The sequence below is a fragment of the Botrytis fragariae genome (genome assembly GCF_013461495.1).
Source record: "Botrytis fragariae strain BVB16 chromosome Unknown tig00000001, whole genome shotgun sequence".
Classification (NCBI taxonomy): domain Eukaryota; kingdom Fungi; phylum Ascomycota; class Leotiomycetes; order Helotiales; family Sclerotiniaceae; genus Botrytis; species Botrytis fragariae.
Window position 1 is genome coordinate 1,577,854 of NW_023500987.1, and position 14,945 is coordinate 1,592,798.

At 43.3% G+C, this 14,945-nt stretch overlaps 5 protein-coding genes across 5 annotated transcripts; 1 reads left to right on the forward strand and 4 right to left on the reverse strand.

Annotated features, from left to right (window-relative positions):
• Positions 1–463: 463 nt before the first annotated feature.
• Positions 464–2,565, reverse strand: Bfra_000480 (putative branched-chain amino acid cytosolic protein; the record flags this gene model as incomplete). The annotated part of the gene is made up of 7 exons (XM_037330926.1): positions 464–640; positions 811–1,056; positions 1,160–1,255; positions 1,574–1,655; positions 1,745–1,934; positions 2,000–2,225; positions 2,305–2,565. 7 exons carry the CDS (start codon positions 2,563–2,565, stop codon positions 464–466), a joined length of 1,278 nt encoding a protein of 425 aa, XP_037197259.1.
• A 1,357-nt stretch (positions 2,566–3,922) lies between these two features.
• Positions 3,923–4,693, forward strand: Bfra_000481 (uncharacterized protein; the record flags this gene model as incomplete). Its single annotated transcript, XM_037330927.1, has 1 exon — positions 3,923–4,693. The coding sequence occupies one exon, from the start codon at positions 3,923–3,925 to the stop codon at positions 4,691–4,693; it is 771 nt and encodes a 256-aa protein (XP_037197260.1).
• Positions 4,694–6,660: 1,967 nt separating this feature from the next.
• Bfra_000482 (putative nicotinate phosphoribosyltransferase protein) lies at positions 6,661–8,184 on the reverse strand (the record flags this gene model as incomplete). The annotated part of the gene is made up of 2 exons (XM_037330928.1): positions 6,661–7,937; positions 7,989–8,184. 2 exons carry the CDS (start codon positions 8,182–8,184, stop codon positions 6,661–6,663), a joined length of 1,473 nt encoding a protein of 490 aa, XP_037197261.1.
• Positions 8,185–8,878: 694 nt separating this feature from the next.
• Positions 8,879–11,338, reverse strand: Bfra_000483 (putative patatin-like phospholipase protein; the record flags this gene model as incomplete). The annotated part of the gene is made up of 1 exon (XM_037330929.1): positions 8,879–11,338. One exon carries the CDS (start codon positions 11,336–11,338, stop codon positions 8,879–8,881), a length of 2,460 nt encoding a protein of 819 aa, XP_037197262.1.
• Positions 11,339–12,805: 1,467 nt separating this feature from the next.
• Bfra_000484 (putative alpha-ketoglutarate dependent xanthine dioxygenase protein) lies at positions 12,806–13,986 on the reverse strand (the record flags this gene model as incomplete). The annotated part of the gene is made up of 2 exons (XM_037330930.1): positions 12,806–13,707; positions 13,761–13,986. The coding sequence occupies 2 exons, from the start codon at positions 13,984–13,986 to the stop codon at positions 12,806–12,808; spliced, it is 1,128 nt and encodes a 375-aa protein (XP_037197263.1).
• Positions 13,987–14,945: the final 959 nt, after the last annotated feature.

Consider the following 14,945-nt stretch of genomic DNA (forward strand, 5'->3'; position numbering starts at 1 on the left):
GAAATAATGAAAGCTGGGGAGAATAGGAAGAACGAGTTAACAAGGAATTTCTCAACCAATGTGGGATCAGGAACTACCGTGTTTGCATGAATTTTGCTATATTTTTCAAAGTGCCTCACAATTACCCTTGAGTTATTGTGAATGGACTGGGAGTTTATGGTTGAAAGTTGAGTGACATGCAAATTAGGGAGCTACAGTTTGTATTTTAGGCGCATAAAATAATTCGAATGAATATTTGACTTTACTTTTTGATATAGATCCTCATTTTGGTGCATTAATATCTAACTATGAGACATCCATCTATCAATCTATGAATCGTGTAGCTTAAGCTTCTATCACATCTTCCCGTCCTCCCGTCTCCTTTTAACCCCTTTCACCTCTATATCACTCCCATCTATAACCACAATAATTTTCTAAGCCACCTGAGTAATTGTCGTCATTCGATGTCCATGTAACATTATAATCATTCATCCTCATCAACCACAACACCCCATTCATGTTCTACATTCCCATACATAATATCGTATAACCAAGTTTTGATCATTTGTGCATAAACGCCACTATCACCAGCCGCGTTTTGCATAGGAATCTCGATATTGCGATCTTGGAATGAAATGGCGGATACGGGGGTTATGAAATACTGTAGGATGGGAGGGAGAGATCAGTTCTTGTGAGCAGACAAGGACGAGGAGATTGGAGTTACAGATGCGAAAGGATGAAAGCATGAAAGATGGTGAATGCATTTATCCCCGTTCGTGTTGGGCTTGAGCGCGAGAATGTGGAAAGGGGAAAGGAGAGGGGAAAACTTACAGCAGTTCCGCTCAAGAAAGCCTCGACTATTCTTCCTTCCTTGTGTGCCTCCTCTACTTCTAACATAGTATATGTTCTTTCTACAATTTCTAGCGGTTTGATGTCAGAGGGTAGAGCTTTAGAAGATGGGGATAGACGCTCGTGAGCGAGATCGAGGACGCTTCGGCGGGTGACGCCATCGAGGATTAGCTTTTCGGTTAGAGGGGCGGTGAGGAGCTGGAGGGCTTGAGATTTGGGGTCGCGGAGCTGGTGGATTGTTAGGGCATGGTATCAGAGAAGGGTGAAGAATGAATGTATTGTTGAAGAAAGGATGAAGGGGTTATGTGAAGAGAGAATGGAAGACACGTACAACGAGGAAGAAGTTACTGGCTCCGGCTTCAGTAACTTGATAATCGGAACCGAAGAGCCAAAGGATTTGATCATAACCGAGCTTGCGACCCGCCATCTAAAAGATGTGATTAGCTTAAACCTGCACATGATATCTTTCCTAGTGACATAACACATAGATAGGTAAGAGAGATAACTAATGCTGTACAATCGAATGGGAAGTGAAAGTCTTGATAATCAAATGTTTTGGATCAATGAGAATAATGGGAACAATGAAGTGCTCCGGATGTGAATTACATGAAGCTCTAAGCGAACAGCAAGGCGATATATAACCAAGGGGCTCCCAAGACAAAATACTAATCTTGGGTTTCGATGTGAAAACTGCACTTAAAGATGGAAATGCTCCCAATAAGAATAAATAGCAAAAGGAACTTACATGAGCTACAAAAGCTGGGCCGTAATTCGCTCCCACTTTAGCATATCCAAAGCCTCCAGGCCAAGCGCGAGTGTCCTCTTTACTACAAAACTGTCAATAATAGCCTAGTCATCATGTGCCAACAACTTCATTAAGATGTTTGGTAATAACGTAACTCAAGATGTGACTTACGAAGCAAGTAATCTGAGTCCCGGAGGTTTAGGCTGTGCCCCCGGAGGAGTACCCGATAGGTCTGGCCATGGAACAGCTATGACAAATAGCAAAGCTTCAGAAGGAGAAGTAACTCCAAGTTCTTCTCCGTCTCCGATAACAGCAGGGCGAACATAGAGAAAAGTTCCTGGTCGGGATTTGGGAAGCCAACCTAATATATATCAGTATCTTGTCCCACTGAATCGGATACTGAATGAAGCCAGAATCAACACTCACGAGGACCATCGACCGCCATAAAAGCCAGAAGTAACTTCTCCAATTCCACGGGATCGAAAGCTGGAAGTACCACTCGTTGAGCAGACATTAATAGACGCTTTGAGTTCCTGTCTGGTCTGAAGAGTCGGAGCTTTCCATCGAATCCACGATAGACTTTCATGCCTTCGAAACACTGAGTTGCATAGTGAAGACAGGATGCTGTGGGCATCATTGTCAATGGCCCATACTATCCCTACATCAGTATTGCCCCGTGTTTATATAGATACTCGAGAAGGATAGGAACAACAAGAAGGGAGCAAATTTACGGGTTTGATCTCAGGGGTCTGCCATCCTTCGTCTGCCGTCCATCGCACAGTAATCATGTGATCAGTGCAATTCTTTGAAGCCCATACTTCTTTACTGTCAGGTTCGGGAACGGGTCTTGGAGAGGTAGTTTTGGTGATGAAGACATGTGATGCATTCAGGTCTTTGGCCTTTGATGGGTCTGGAATGCTGGAGATATGGGAGGATGTGAGATGGCTTATGGATTCAACATTGGCTGGGGGGGCTGCTTCTGAGGCTGCCATATTTAATGAGAATTGGGTTACGGATGAATGAGAATTGTAAGATAAGTTCAGAAGAAAGTAGACAGATGAGAGAGTACTTTTGATGTTAGGACGAGGCTAATTCGTGGAGTACATGGACAGAGATAAGAGTGGATCGTGAATTGGCGGAAGTGAGGGGTTCAAAAATTGAAGAAAGGGCGCGGGGGATAATGAACCAATGAATGCACTCTGAGCTGTTGAGAAAACACCTAGTTTTCACCGCCCGAAGCTAACTTACCTCATACAAAGATGGAGATTACATGTTGCTCCAATTATAGAACAAAACGGGAAGGAAAGAAAGTGACTTTCACTTGAAAGCTAACACAAACTCCGCTAGTCTCGCCCAGTGAGGGGTAGGTTTCATTTGTGAGGAGCTCGAGTCAAGACTCATTTATCTACAATAGATAGAAAACGCGTACAAAATGTGTTACTATATGTCACCTCTTTTATGTATCATGCCATCATGAGATCTGATTGTTGTATTATACTTTTGTGGAATGAAGTCTTGTTCGCCGTGTAACAAGTAATGCTGAGTAAGCGATGATGGTAACGAACAGCAACCTGTAGGACGGTACTTTCTTCGACAGTAACCTTTTCGATTCCACCCATCATTAGTATTGTGTGGTGGATTCAAGATCATAATCAGAAAGTTGAAATGCCGTTCAACAGACCGATTCAACAACAGTCTACAAAATCATGACTATGAGACGTTCGCAGGGAGACAGGTGCGCACGCACCTAAGGAGATCTATGGTCACACTCTAAATTTGACGACGTAGGATGGCATATATGACATAATTCGACATCTCTGATGACCAGATATTTACTTAGGGTATGATCCCGATTAGATATGAGTTTCAATGAAGGAAGCAAATTACCGGGAACATCTTCTTATGGAAGGATGTCTTACAGCCGTCCAATAGAGTCGAGACCATAGGGAGGAGGGGAATATAATCTTCTGCAAAAGGAAGTAGAGAGAGAAATGATTCAGCTGCTGGAAGTGCCAGCCTCCCCCACGAAGCTCACACGCTAGAACCGATCAAGCTTGATTCTCGACACCCTTTTCGACTTTTTGCATAATGCACTACTCAATACATATGCTGAGGCACCCGGCGACGAATACTCCAGCGAACCAAATTGGTTAGATTTCATATCATTGAATACAAAGTGTCGATTGGCTGAAGATCGTCAATCTCGCCGGAAAATTGCGCCAACTGACAACACACGCATCATTGTAACCATACCAGTGGATATATCAAGCCCTTGGTAGCCACATTCAAGATGTTTTCGGATTCAAACTCACTCTAAACTCATTCTAAACTTCAATCAACTTCACGATCATGTCAGACTATCAGACACTCAAAGCGGAGTACAACGACCAGGCACACGGTTATGATGACATTGCTTCACTTCCATCAGGCATCTTAGAAACACAGCTTTTGGCTTCAGCACTCGGGGACTGTACCGGACTCAAAGTGTTGGATCTAGGCGGTGGCTCTGGACTCAGAGCACGCCAAGTTCTTGATGCTGGCGCAGAGTCTGTCGACCTCGTAGATATAACCTCCGGAATGTTGCAAGCCGGGCAGGAGATCGAAGCATCGCTTGGTCGTGATAAGATCAAGTGGCTTGAAGCCGATCTGACTCAACCACTTGGCAATCTTCTCGAGGGCCGCCAATATGATCTCGTTATGGCGAACTGGCTTTTTGACCACGCACCCAGCGAGAAAGCTCTTGAGCAGATGTGGGCCAATGTCGTAGCGAACCTAAAGCCTGGTGGACGGTTTGTGGGTGTTAGGAGCGGCGACCCCAGGGGAATCGTTCCCACCACCGGCAAATACGGTCTCAGGTACAAAGATATAGAGGATATTCCTGGAGGAGTGAAGATTCGATATGTGCTCGAATTGGAATCACCACTCGAGTTTGAGGCGACGTTGATGGAAGTTAGTTACTCGGGCTCCACAAAAATGCACGAAGCCTTCGGCCTTAAGGATGTCAGAACGGAACGCCCTGAGGATACTGAGGTTGTTAAAAAGGATCCCGATTATTGGAGGATGTTTTTGGAGAATCCCGGGTTTGCAATTGTGAGCGCTAGAAAGCGTCGTGATGGCTGAGGGAAGGAAAAAACGAAGTATCGAAAGGGCTATTTCCCCTTTCATCTTTCTTCTCTTCTGGCAATGGGCATTACTGCCTTAATATATGCAGTACTCAAATGGATTGCAAATACTGGTCCATCTCCAAAGCTTTCTGTACCTGCATGTCATTTATAAAAATATGTAACAGTTCATTTGAATTCCCGGATTTTGATACCAACGTGTTGTAAAGAACATGTAGCGTAAAAATATATGACATGATAGTCGGCGAATACCCATCACATACTCTCTGAATACACGATATGTTAGCAAGATTTTATCTCAGATCTCAATCCACAAGCGAAAGTTGAAAGAATCTAAATTCTACAGCCCATATCTCCATCAACGAAGTCTCTTCCTGGAGTCACAACTACATCAAACAAGCCTACCAAGCGTCTCTCCACCTTTCCTACTTGCTCCAAAATACCGAATGGAAAATCTTTACCACAGGTTCCCGTCACCAAAGCCACGTCCTGATACCAAGACTTCTGTCAATTGTCAAATGAACACTCTTGCTATACCCCCACGATGAGTTTACGGGACTTATGTTAGATGAAGTCACCGAATAATACATTGTGAAAATTTACAGATGGTGAATATTCACGGTGCAATCAAATATAAAAGATCTGGAGATATTATTGCCGACGCACCGAGTACTGTGCTCCACAGGATCTGAATCAAAAACGTGCCAGTGGGAACGAAAGTGTACACAATGTAAATCATTGAGGTTGATCATAGAGCCGTCTTCGCTACGGGAAAAGCATTATTCATACAAGAGAGTGAAAAGCTCTGAATACAAATTGTTTCTGAGAATATCAAGAACAGCTTTCCCAACTTGATCTGCCGCACTACACTGTCGAGATATCACGCCACCGTTACTTCTCACAGGTTCCAAATACTTTCGAGACGATGTCATTTTCAAGGTGATCCACTCCTTAACAGTATCTCATCTCATCTCGTTATTTCCTGCATCCGTATCTCTGATAGGTTCTATCAAGACACCATCTTCCGAACGCATAAAATGCACAACACTGCGCCGCACCAAACAATCTTGCCATACAACTCCAACCGCCCAGCATGCATACACACATAACCCTCCCTCAAACATAACATTGAAGCAAATTTCAAAGCAGTACTCTGACATTTCTACTCCTTAAACAAAAGCAAATCGCGCCTGATAAATCAGTCATTTAACTACCCATAGTTTTGCTCGCAGCATACAATGGTAGATACCCCTTCTGTTTGAACCCTGTGATCATCGCATGCTCACCTCGATTTTCTCCAATTAGACATATGAGATATCCGAGTTCTGCGTACTAGACCACAGGCTTTGACTTATCAGCTTGTTTTGGTATTTCTCGGTAGCATAGAGGATGATGAGTCGTTGAAGCTGCATATTCGTGAGCAGCAGAAGGATATTGTGTTTTTTTTTTTGGAAGAGTTGGAAAGAAAACTCGAGGAAATAGCAATACTTTTTTTAATACAAAGAAAGAAAGATAGACATTGTAGACTCTATTTGATTGCAGGAAATAAGAGCAAATGTTGGGATATTAGTTGAATCGGCGTGTCCTCCGTATTAAAGAATTGTGAAGGGAGAAGCTATGATTTTGGGAAAACCCAACCTTTGAATGAAATTTGAGATTACTTTACCACTGGGTAATAATAATGATATCTATATCCCTAGTCAAAGCTTTTACCATATAGTTATAAGTAGCTAGAGCACATGGAGAATGAACAGTACAAATTATTGTTATCATGAAACACTCTCTCATTAACGCCCATCTACAAATCTATGACAGCAATTAACCAGTTGCTTCTCTATCCCAAATGGACTTGATATCTAAAAATAATTTAAAAAAGCACTTTCCATCAAACGCCAACCATATTGATGCAACGAATCCAATTACACACTGATACTTTGTGTGATGACCCGAGTACTGACATTGTCATTATTTCGTCACAACATCCGCCCCTTCCTTTCCCCATCTTGTTGTCTCGTCGCCTCCCTGCCATTCCTCTTCTACATATCCTAAATCCTTTTTAACCCTCAAAACAGTACTCTCATCACCCATATTCTTTCCGATATTATCACTGATCTTGATAGCCGGTTTACCATCAGCAGAGCTTAATTTTATGACAATATTCAATGGCGTCGACTTCTTGCCTGAAGTTTTATGAATGAAATCATTTGTGAAGAATGTGCCCACGCCAAAGGTAGGCTGGAATCCTGATTCTTCGGCAATTTGCTTGTACTTTATGCAAAGTTCGACGTCTAAGGAATCGGAAAAGACAATTGTTTTCTTGTCCTTGATGCCCTGTTCGTCGTAGAACTGACGCATCTTCTTTACAAAGCTTGCTGGATCGCCGGAGTCTTGTCGTACACCCGTGAAAGCTTGCGCAAATGTTGGGGAATCCCCGGTCGTTTTGTCTCCCGCTGCATCCAAGGGCAGATTCGTACTAGTCGTTCCATTAGTCGTAAGTGTATTAGCCGACGGCAATGTAGCAGCTGCGCCCGAAGTGGCGGTTGTGAGAGATGGAATTTTCTGAGAAAAGACCCGGAGAAAGTCTTTAGTACCAAAAGTATCTGTAAGAGCAATACCCAAGACACCTTGACCAAAGCATCCAACCCAATAGTCCAGCGCGGTGGCCGTAGCACTTCTATAGTTATCCGTGATAGCCGCGACTCCCATAAACCATTCATGTGCGACAGTTCCTATGGGAGGAATTCCAAATCTCATCGCCAAATGAACGTTACTCGTGCCCGAGATCTTTCCTGCCAACTTGCGCTCTTCTCCTGCTTTCTTCGCCTTGACTAATCCGCGGAACACAAGAGCCTGAGTGTGATAATCTCTTCGTCTTCTAGTTCCGAACTCCGACACAATGCATCCGGCTTCTAAAAGTGATATTCCCTTCTCGTATGCCTTTTCCTCTTGTCCGTCGTACGTCCAATCCGTATCCATGAATTTAAAGTATGCCTCGCTGGTTAGAGCCAATAATGGGATTTCATACAAGATAGTGTCGACCCATAAACCCTTTACCACCAAATTAACTTCTCCTAGGTCCTCATCTTTCCCCTTGTCATCGTCTGCTACAAAAGTAGCCTCGATCTGGTTTCGCGGATCTAGTCGGAACTCTTTCAAGAAGTTGAGGTAAGGTTGGTTTAAGTATGTGCAGGTGTTTTGGAGAAATCGGAATTCTTCGTCTTTGAGCGCAATATTTCCCAGTTCTATTTTCATAAGCTTCCTTTCAGATCAATACTTTAGCTGTGAGTTCTTACTGCTAATCTGAAGCTGTAACCAACGAAATGCAGCTCTTGACAACTTCTTCTCCGGCGTTCTATTCTTGAACGCGTAAGTCACACGAACAGTGGGAAAGTATTTTAGGACGGCGCATTGCATCGTCAACTTGTAAAGATCGGTATCAAGGAAGCTGATCACCCCCTCAGGATATTGCGAAGTTGCATAGAAATCCATCTTTGATTTTGATTGCCGGAACCAAAATTGCAATTTTGTTGTGATAGATGTTTATGTGTGTACAAGTACTAGAGAGGTACTGTACTTATGATGAAACGATGAACCGACCACCCCGCCATAAAATTTAGTAGTGGGATGAATGGCGTGGTCTGTGAGCACCAGAGTTGAGGGTTACGTAATTCGGCCCATTCTGATGTTTGCTAGCATTTTTTAGCTCTGTCGAAAACGCTACGATTAGACTAACCTTGAAGCGTGAAATCGGCCCGCTGGTAGCTTGTAATGTCAATAAAGGCCGACTGCGGAATTCGCGGCCTTCAATACAAGCTCGCAAGTCAAAGTGAGTGGGCAGATACTTGCTTTTCATCTCAGCTCAATATCTGGCTAATGGCCAATTTAAATTAATGTAGCATGCTATTTCTGAAAAGAACTATAATCCGTGTTTATGGCTCTATCGTATTAACTAATCCAACCATGCTTTCTGACCATCGCTATTGATGCAAGAGTTTCTGAACGCCAATCCTGTGCAACCATCACCATTTCAAACTTTACTTCCTTATAACAAAATCCAAGTCACCCGCTCCAATCCCATGCATAAACTCCAATCATTGCTCATTCCAATCATTCATTATAAAATCAACTTAGATCAGTCCCACACTGTTCCGCGTGGAAAATGGTATCCCATGCTCCTCGCCATCTATGCAGCATCCCTCATATCGTCTTCCTTCCACTGATGGAACATCTTCTTGTAACTCCAATCAGGACTACTCGGTTCAGTGACGCTCTTTCTCTCTCCTCTTGGTCTCATCTCAGTTGGTGACATGGCTGTGGGTGAATACATAAACTCCGTCCCATTTTTTATAATCGAGGGAGATGTAGCAAGAACACGATCTGTTCCTGCAGTGATAGGCTGATTCCTGGAGAATAAATCAAGTTGTCTATCACCGTTCGAGCCAGCTATGCCATATATAGCTTCACCAGCCTCTGGTTCTGTAGTGCTTTCATCTGTCTGTGATTCGTTATCGGCATCAGTGCTTGATGGTGAAAGTGTTGTTTCTCCGGGAGATGAGAGATCTCGAATTTGGTGCTTGATATGAAGCATGTCTCTTGAAGGAATAAGGAAGCTGAACATGTCGTTTTCTAGCCCTAGTCGTGGCGTACGACGAGGAGTAGTCTGAGCAGAAAGAGGTCCGGTGTAATGGGATCTCTCTTGATGTTTTGTAATGTCTAATACCGAGGCTGTTGCCCTGAGTGGCGGGCGAGATGGATTTCCTCGTTTCCCATTCTGCTTTGGAAATTCACTATCTTCATCCCGCGACATCAGCAACAAATTCCCATTATCAAATCTCTGTCTTCCCATTCCGGCAGACTTTCGGGTGCCCTCACCAGCCCTCAACCGCCTCAGGTTTACCTCGCTTGGACTAAAGACTACTCTCGCTCGTAGTTTCTGCACAGCAGCATCTAATTCCAGTTCAACGGCGCAGTGATTCCATACACGACTTAATTTTGGCCAAGTAGCTCTTTCCCCGGACAAACAAGCCTGCTCCATGAATTCGGTCGTTGGATTCTTTAATATTCTGGGAAAGTCCTTAAAATTTATTTCCGGTAAAATTGTGATATCCCCAGAATACTTCTGACTCAAGATAGACTTGCACTTAGTTACCAGATTCGGAAATACTCCCAATTCAGCCAGAACTTGCATACGATGCAGAGCTTCTGCCTTTGCCAAATGTGTGAGATTATAGACCCAGCCGGGTCCTCCACTACCATCTTTCATTACAGTATCTTTGATCGCCTCCTCGTCCTTAGCGATGAATGGTATAACATGAGGATTGACTTGAGAAACAATAAAGTGATTAACATTGAACATTTCTGCCAACCGAGTCATTGGTAGATCGTTGTCCACACTCCCATCAATCCAACGTTGGGGTGTAGGATTCCAAGACGAAGTCTCTCCCGTAAGCGGATTTTTCATGAGCAATTCCGCTGCAGAAAATAGAAGAGGCACCGAGCATGACGCAGCGACCGCTGACCAAATCATGACATTCGGTGCTGTAACATAGTTGAGTAGTCGAGGTAACTCATATACCGAGGCAGATGATACACAGATATTGAGAATGCGACGAGATCGATTGTAAGCCTCTTGAAATGTCATGTCTCCCAAAAGTTCTCGCATGACTCTCGTTAAGTGTTTAATATCGATCCACGCCCCTTCTGTCAACAGCCGTCTGATTCTATCCAGGACCCCATCTTCGTTTCCATTTTCTTCGAACACTGCAAGGTCTCCGTGCGGGAATTCCTTCAATACGTCCGGGATCTCTTCATCAGTCCTTGCGCATAATACAGCACAAACTATACTACCAGCAGAAGCACCCGATATGATTCTTGGCAGTAGACGAGCCTCGAACAGAGCTTTCAAGACCCCGACGTGGTTCATTCCAAAAGTTGCTCCTCCACTCAGTAGTAAGGCACTTCTCCCAAAAGCCTGCCTAGCATACACGACCTGCTCTAGTATATCCTTTGTCTCCAGTCCAACCGGCAAGGCATACTTGCTGTTTTCAACCAATGCGCGTATCGTATCCAACGTCGACTCAATATACCTCTCGATAAGAACTTTCGTTCCAACATGACTATGCTTGTACAGTCTAATATTGCCCATGCCTCCCAGATCCCTCGACAATGTTGTGCGCACCAATGTAAGCATCTTCTTGATATCACAATCGATTCTAGCCGTATCCATCTGTTTAGTCCTGGCTTCGATTAAAGCAGCGTCGAAGTCGGTCGACAGTGAATCGAGTTTCCATGCTTCATTATCCTCGAGTATATCTAGCTCTTTCGCGGCACTCCTCCAAACTTCTAACGTTTCTGCATTCTTCATCCGCAGATTTAAGATTTGTATCCTCTCCTCTTTTTTGCGCAAGGCAAGCCGTTCTTCTTCCGTCAACCCATCTCGCACTTGTAGTATCTTATTGTTGAGGATATCTGCGCCTGTTTTCAAGATCCTGGTGGCCGGTCCAAACAAGCCAACCGACGGCTCCGAAACTTTCTCTCTATCATACCCATATTCATTCGCATTAGACGATTTGGCAGATGTAGCGATAGCATTACTATTAACGACACAAAACTGTGGAGTCTGAAGGTATCCGAACAACACCATGCTTCTCCCAGTTCTCCATTCGAGGCGTACTTTCTAATGGTCCTTCACAAACAAAGCCTTTGGTATGGTTGCGGAAATGTGTCCGTAGCTACAGTGTTGGGGTATGAAAGAGGGAAAACAATCATTAACAGTTCAGAAGTTATTATAATTATTTTTGTATTATTTAATTTATTGACGTAGGGAAGTGCCAGTGCCGGTAATTGAATTGAATACCTAGTATTGCATGCAGATCTCCTGTGTCAGTCTAGTCCATGCAGCGTCACAGGGCACGAGTCAATCTTACTTTCCAACGGATCTTGTTCAAATTTCCGAAACAAGGAATACCTAAGCTCAGCTGATCGTACGGAGATTCTCAATAAGTGTCTAGTAGAAAGTTTATGGGAGAAGACGTAAGAATCAATTGTCTTATTTTCTTCTTTCCGACATCTTCTTTGTTGTTCAATTGCGGTGTACTCGAGTACATGGTAAAAGAGCACAAATCATCATCAAGACTAATGTATTTTGAGCTTGGCTGTTAAAGCTGGGCAGCAAGTATGTAACCCCAAGTGCTTGTTGGTATTTACAGCGTTTCCCCACACCAACAGCATAGCATATTACCGTAAACCTTGAAAAAAAAAACTTGGGGAGATCATGTAGTACCTGGAGTGCGAGAGTGCATGCATGACAATTTGATATACGTACATGCGAATTAGATTTCCGGCGGTACCATCGGGTCAGTTCAGGATCATCATCTCAGCTGAAAAGATCTCGATTCGTTTCTGTACGCAGGGTAGCTTGTATTCTTAATGATGGGTAGGTTGCATTTCTCCTCATCAGTGTTGTTCCGCTAGCCACTTCATATCAAATTTAAGACATCTATGCATTATCTATCAAAATCGTATTGAGGCAGATCCTGATGGCTGTATAGGCAAAAGTAATAGGTAATAAGTAAGATACATTGGCCTTTTGCACAAGTCCCTACTTAGACTACCAGTTGAGAATCTATCGTTTCTTGGGAACATTCTGGATAATGTTAATCAAGCATTTATGTCAAGCTGATTATCTTTGGCGTAAAAGAGGCTTCAACCAAACCTATCGGGTCGTCCTCATTGACCCCATCTATGACAACCTTGGAATGCATCATCTGCTATGCAATATGATCTCCACATTGAAGATCAAAAGATGCGAAAGGCTCAAAGCATGTGAAATTCATCGTGCATCACATTTAGCATGTGAAAATTAAACCGCCACAATTGAACAGTCTTCATGTAGATGAGTTCAAAAGCCTAAAAATCTTTATTCAAAATGTACTTGCTATATCTTTCTATGGTAACCAAGCAAAAAGGGGTATACGCTTGTTACGTTATCAAACGCCGAGTTCCTCCCATATGGTGAGGCTTGATACGTAGAACAACGCCGAGTTCGTAACCTATTTTCCAAACAAAACAAACAACCCAAACCCATTATCCGCGATCCTTTTTTGCATTTCTAATAGAGCTTGCCATCCGGTCCCATAACTCCTTCGGAAGAAGCCATATTGCACTGTCTAAATAGTCTCTTTTCCTCGGGACTGAATGCACCTACAACCGAATGTAAGACTCCTTGATTGTTGAACAAGACCAAATCGCCTTCCACCCAATCATGTGGATACACGAATTTTGGACTGATAGCTGGTCGCTGTAAGCGATAAACTAAGTCTCTCACTTCCTTGAGATCTGTCATAACCTCTCCATTTGGTAGATGAATGGCTTTGATGGCACTAGGATGGATTTGAAGTGCCAAATTACCCGTGACTGGATTCTTCCAGCACATAGGCAGAATCTTGATGTCCTTTTCATCAACAGGAGGAAGCTCAGACAAAGGCAATTCATTCCCATCGGAAACCATACCAAGACCGGTGGAGCGTGACCTTGCAGGAGACATCCAAATATATGGATGTGGTGCGTATTCTACTTTCGCGCCACGAACGAACTCCTTATCCTCTTCGCTTAACAAATTGTACATATTTTGACCGGAGACAAAAGCAGTGGTACCAAGAGGGACATCCATTTCTTCGCCAGTTCCATCATCATAACGAAGGGTTTGGCGACGACCAGCGGGAACTTTTACAGCCATCAACGATGTTACTTTTGGTGGATTGAGAGCATACAGAGCAGCATCAATGTGCCATCTGTAGAAGCGTGTGAACGCCAAATCGTCTTCCTCTGGAACAGCGGTCTTGTGGAAGACTTTGTGATGAGGGTGCTTGAGTGTAATGTTCTTCAATCCTTCATATTCTTCATAAAATCCATTGCCGATGACTTGAACTTGAGTCTGATGAGGGATTGTTTTCAAGTCCGGGTGAAGAACTGATCGTTTGGCATCAAGAGTTTTGCCATGGCCATATGTTTCTAAGGGAAATGATTAGATACGATATTCAAATGAACGGAGGGAAAGGACTTACCAGCCGTGGGATCAAATCTACGTGTAAGCTCATATTGAGCTTTGGGGGAGAGGCCGGCCTGGTTCTTGAGTACTACAACATGGTAATTATATAAAGCATTGCGAATAGCTTTAAAGTCCTCTTCGCTGAGGTGTTCCAGGTCGACATTGTTGATCTCGGCTCCAAGGTTGAGAGAGGAATTCTCTGGTGAAGAGAAAGGCTTCACTTCTAAAGTCTTGACGGCCATTTGATTTTCTGGGTTTCCGATGTTGTTGTTTGTCTAGAATTTATATTGAAAGGAAGAAGATTGTGACTGGCGTTTGATTGTACACGACCGTGGAAGGTCAACGATTTATGTATTCAAGTTGTGAGCGAGGGGCGACGGAAACGTCCGAAAAGAGCAGGATGAATTTATGCATAGGGAAGGCCGGAAAAGAACTGACTCCACGCGTTTCCCCGACTGGTGCAAGAGTAAATCGGAATAACTTTGATAAGCCATTCTTGATTTGCATATGGTAAATTTGTGTGCTTTTAGTTGAATGTGTTGGTGAGGAAGGGTTTATCAACATAGAAGATAAGAAAGGCGGAGCTCGCCGCAAGACCCTTAGATTCAAGATGTGGAGAAGCCTTAATAAAACGTGCATCAAGAGCTATTTACTCGTTGTTGTTATCAATCAATTGAGGCAGGTCGTTATCATCAACATATGTGTGGGCTACTTATGTTGACCAGAGAAAAATCCGTTTTCTCAAAAATGTCTACCAAGTCTCTTAGTCAATCTTCTATATCAAAATTCAAAATACACACAATTTCCAATCAATAGTTACGATTCTTTAGCTTTTGCTCGTTCTCTGTACACTCACTCATTAGGCCAATCATGTGAACAAAAGGTCAATGACTTGATTTCCCAAGTTGCAAATCTTCTTGTTACTCTTGTTTGTTGAATCGAGGCGATCATCAAGCTCAAGCCACACTATGCAGCGGATTTCACTGTGGCGTAGTGGCGACGTTCCATGTCTATGATGACATTGATCTTGGAAGTATTTCATGAATCAAAATCATTGTCAGAATTCCTTCTTATATCTGCATCATTATCATCAAATTGTTTCATATGAACTTTCTAAGTCCTTTCAAATTTCCCACCCAGGTCAAAATATTCACCTATCTATTTCAAGCCCGTCGAAATCTCCACATAACTCCAACATCAG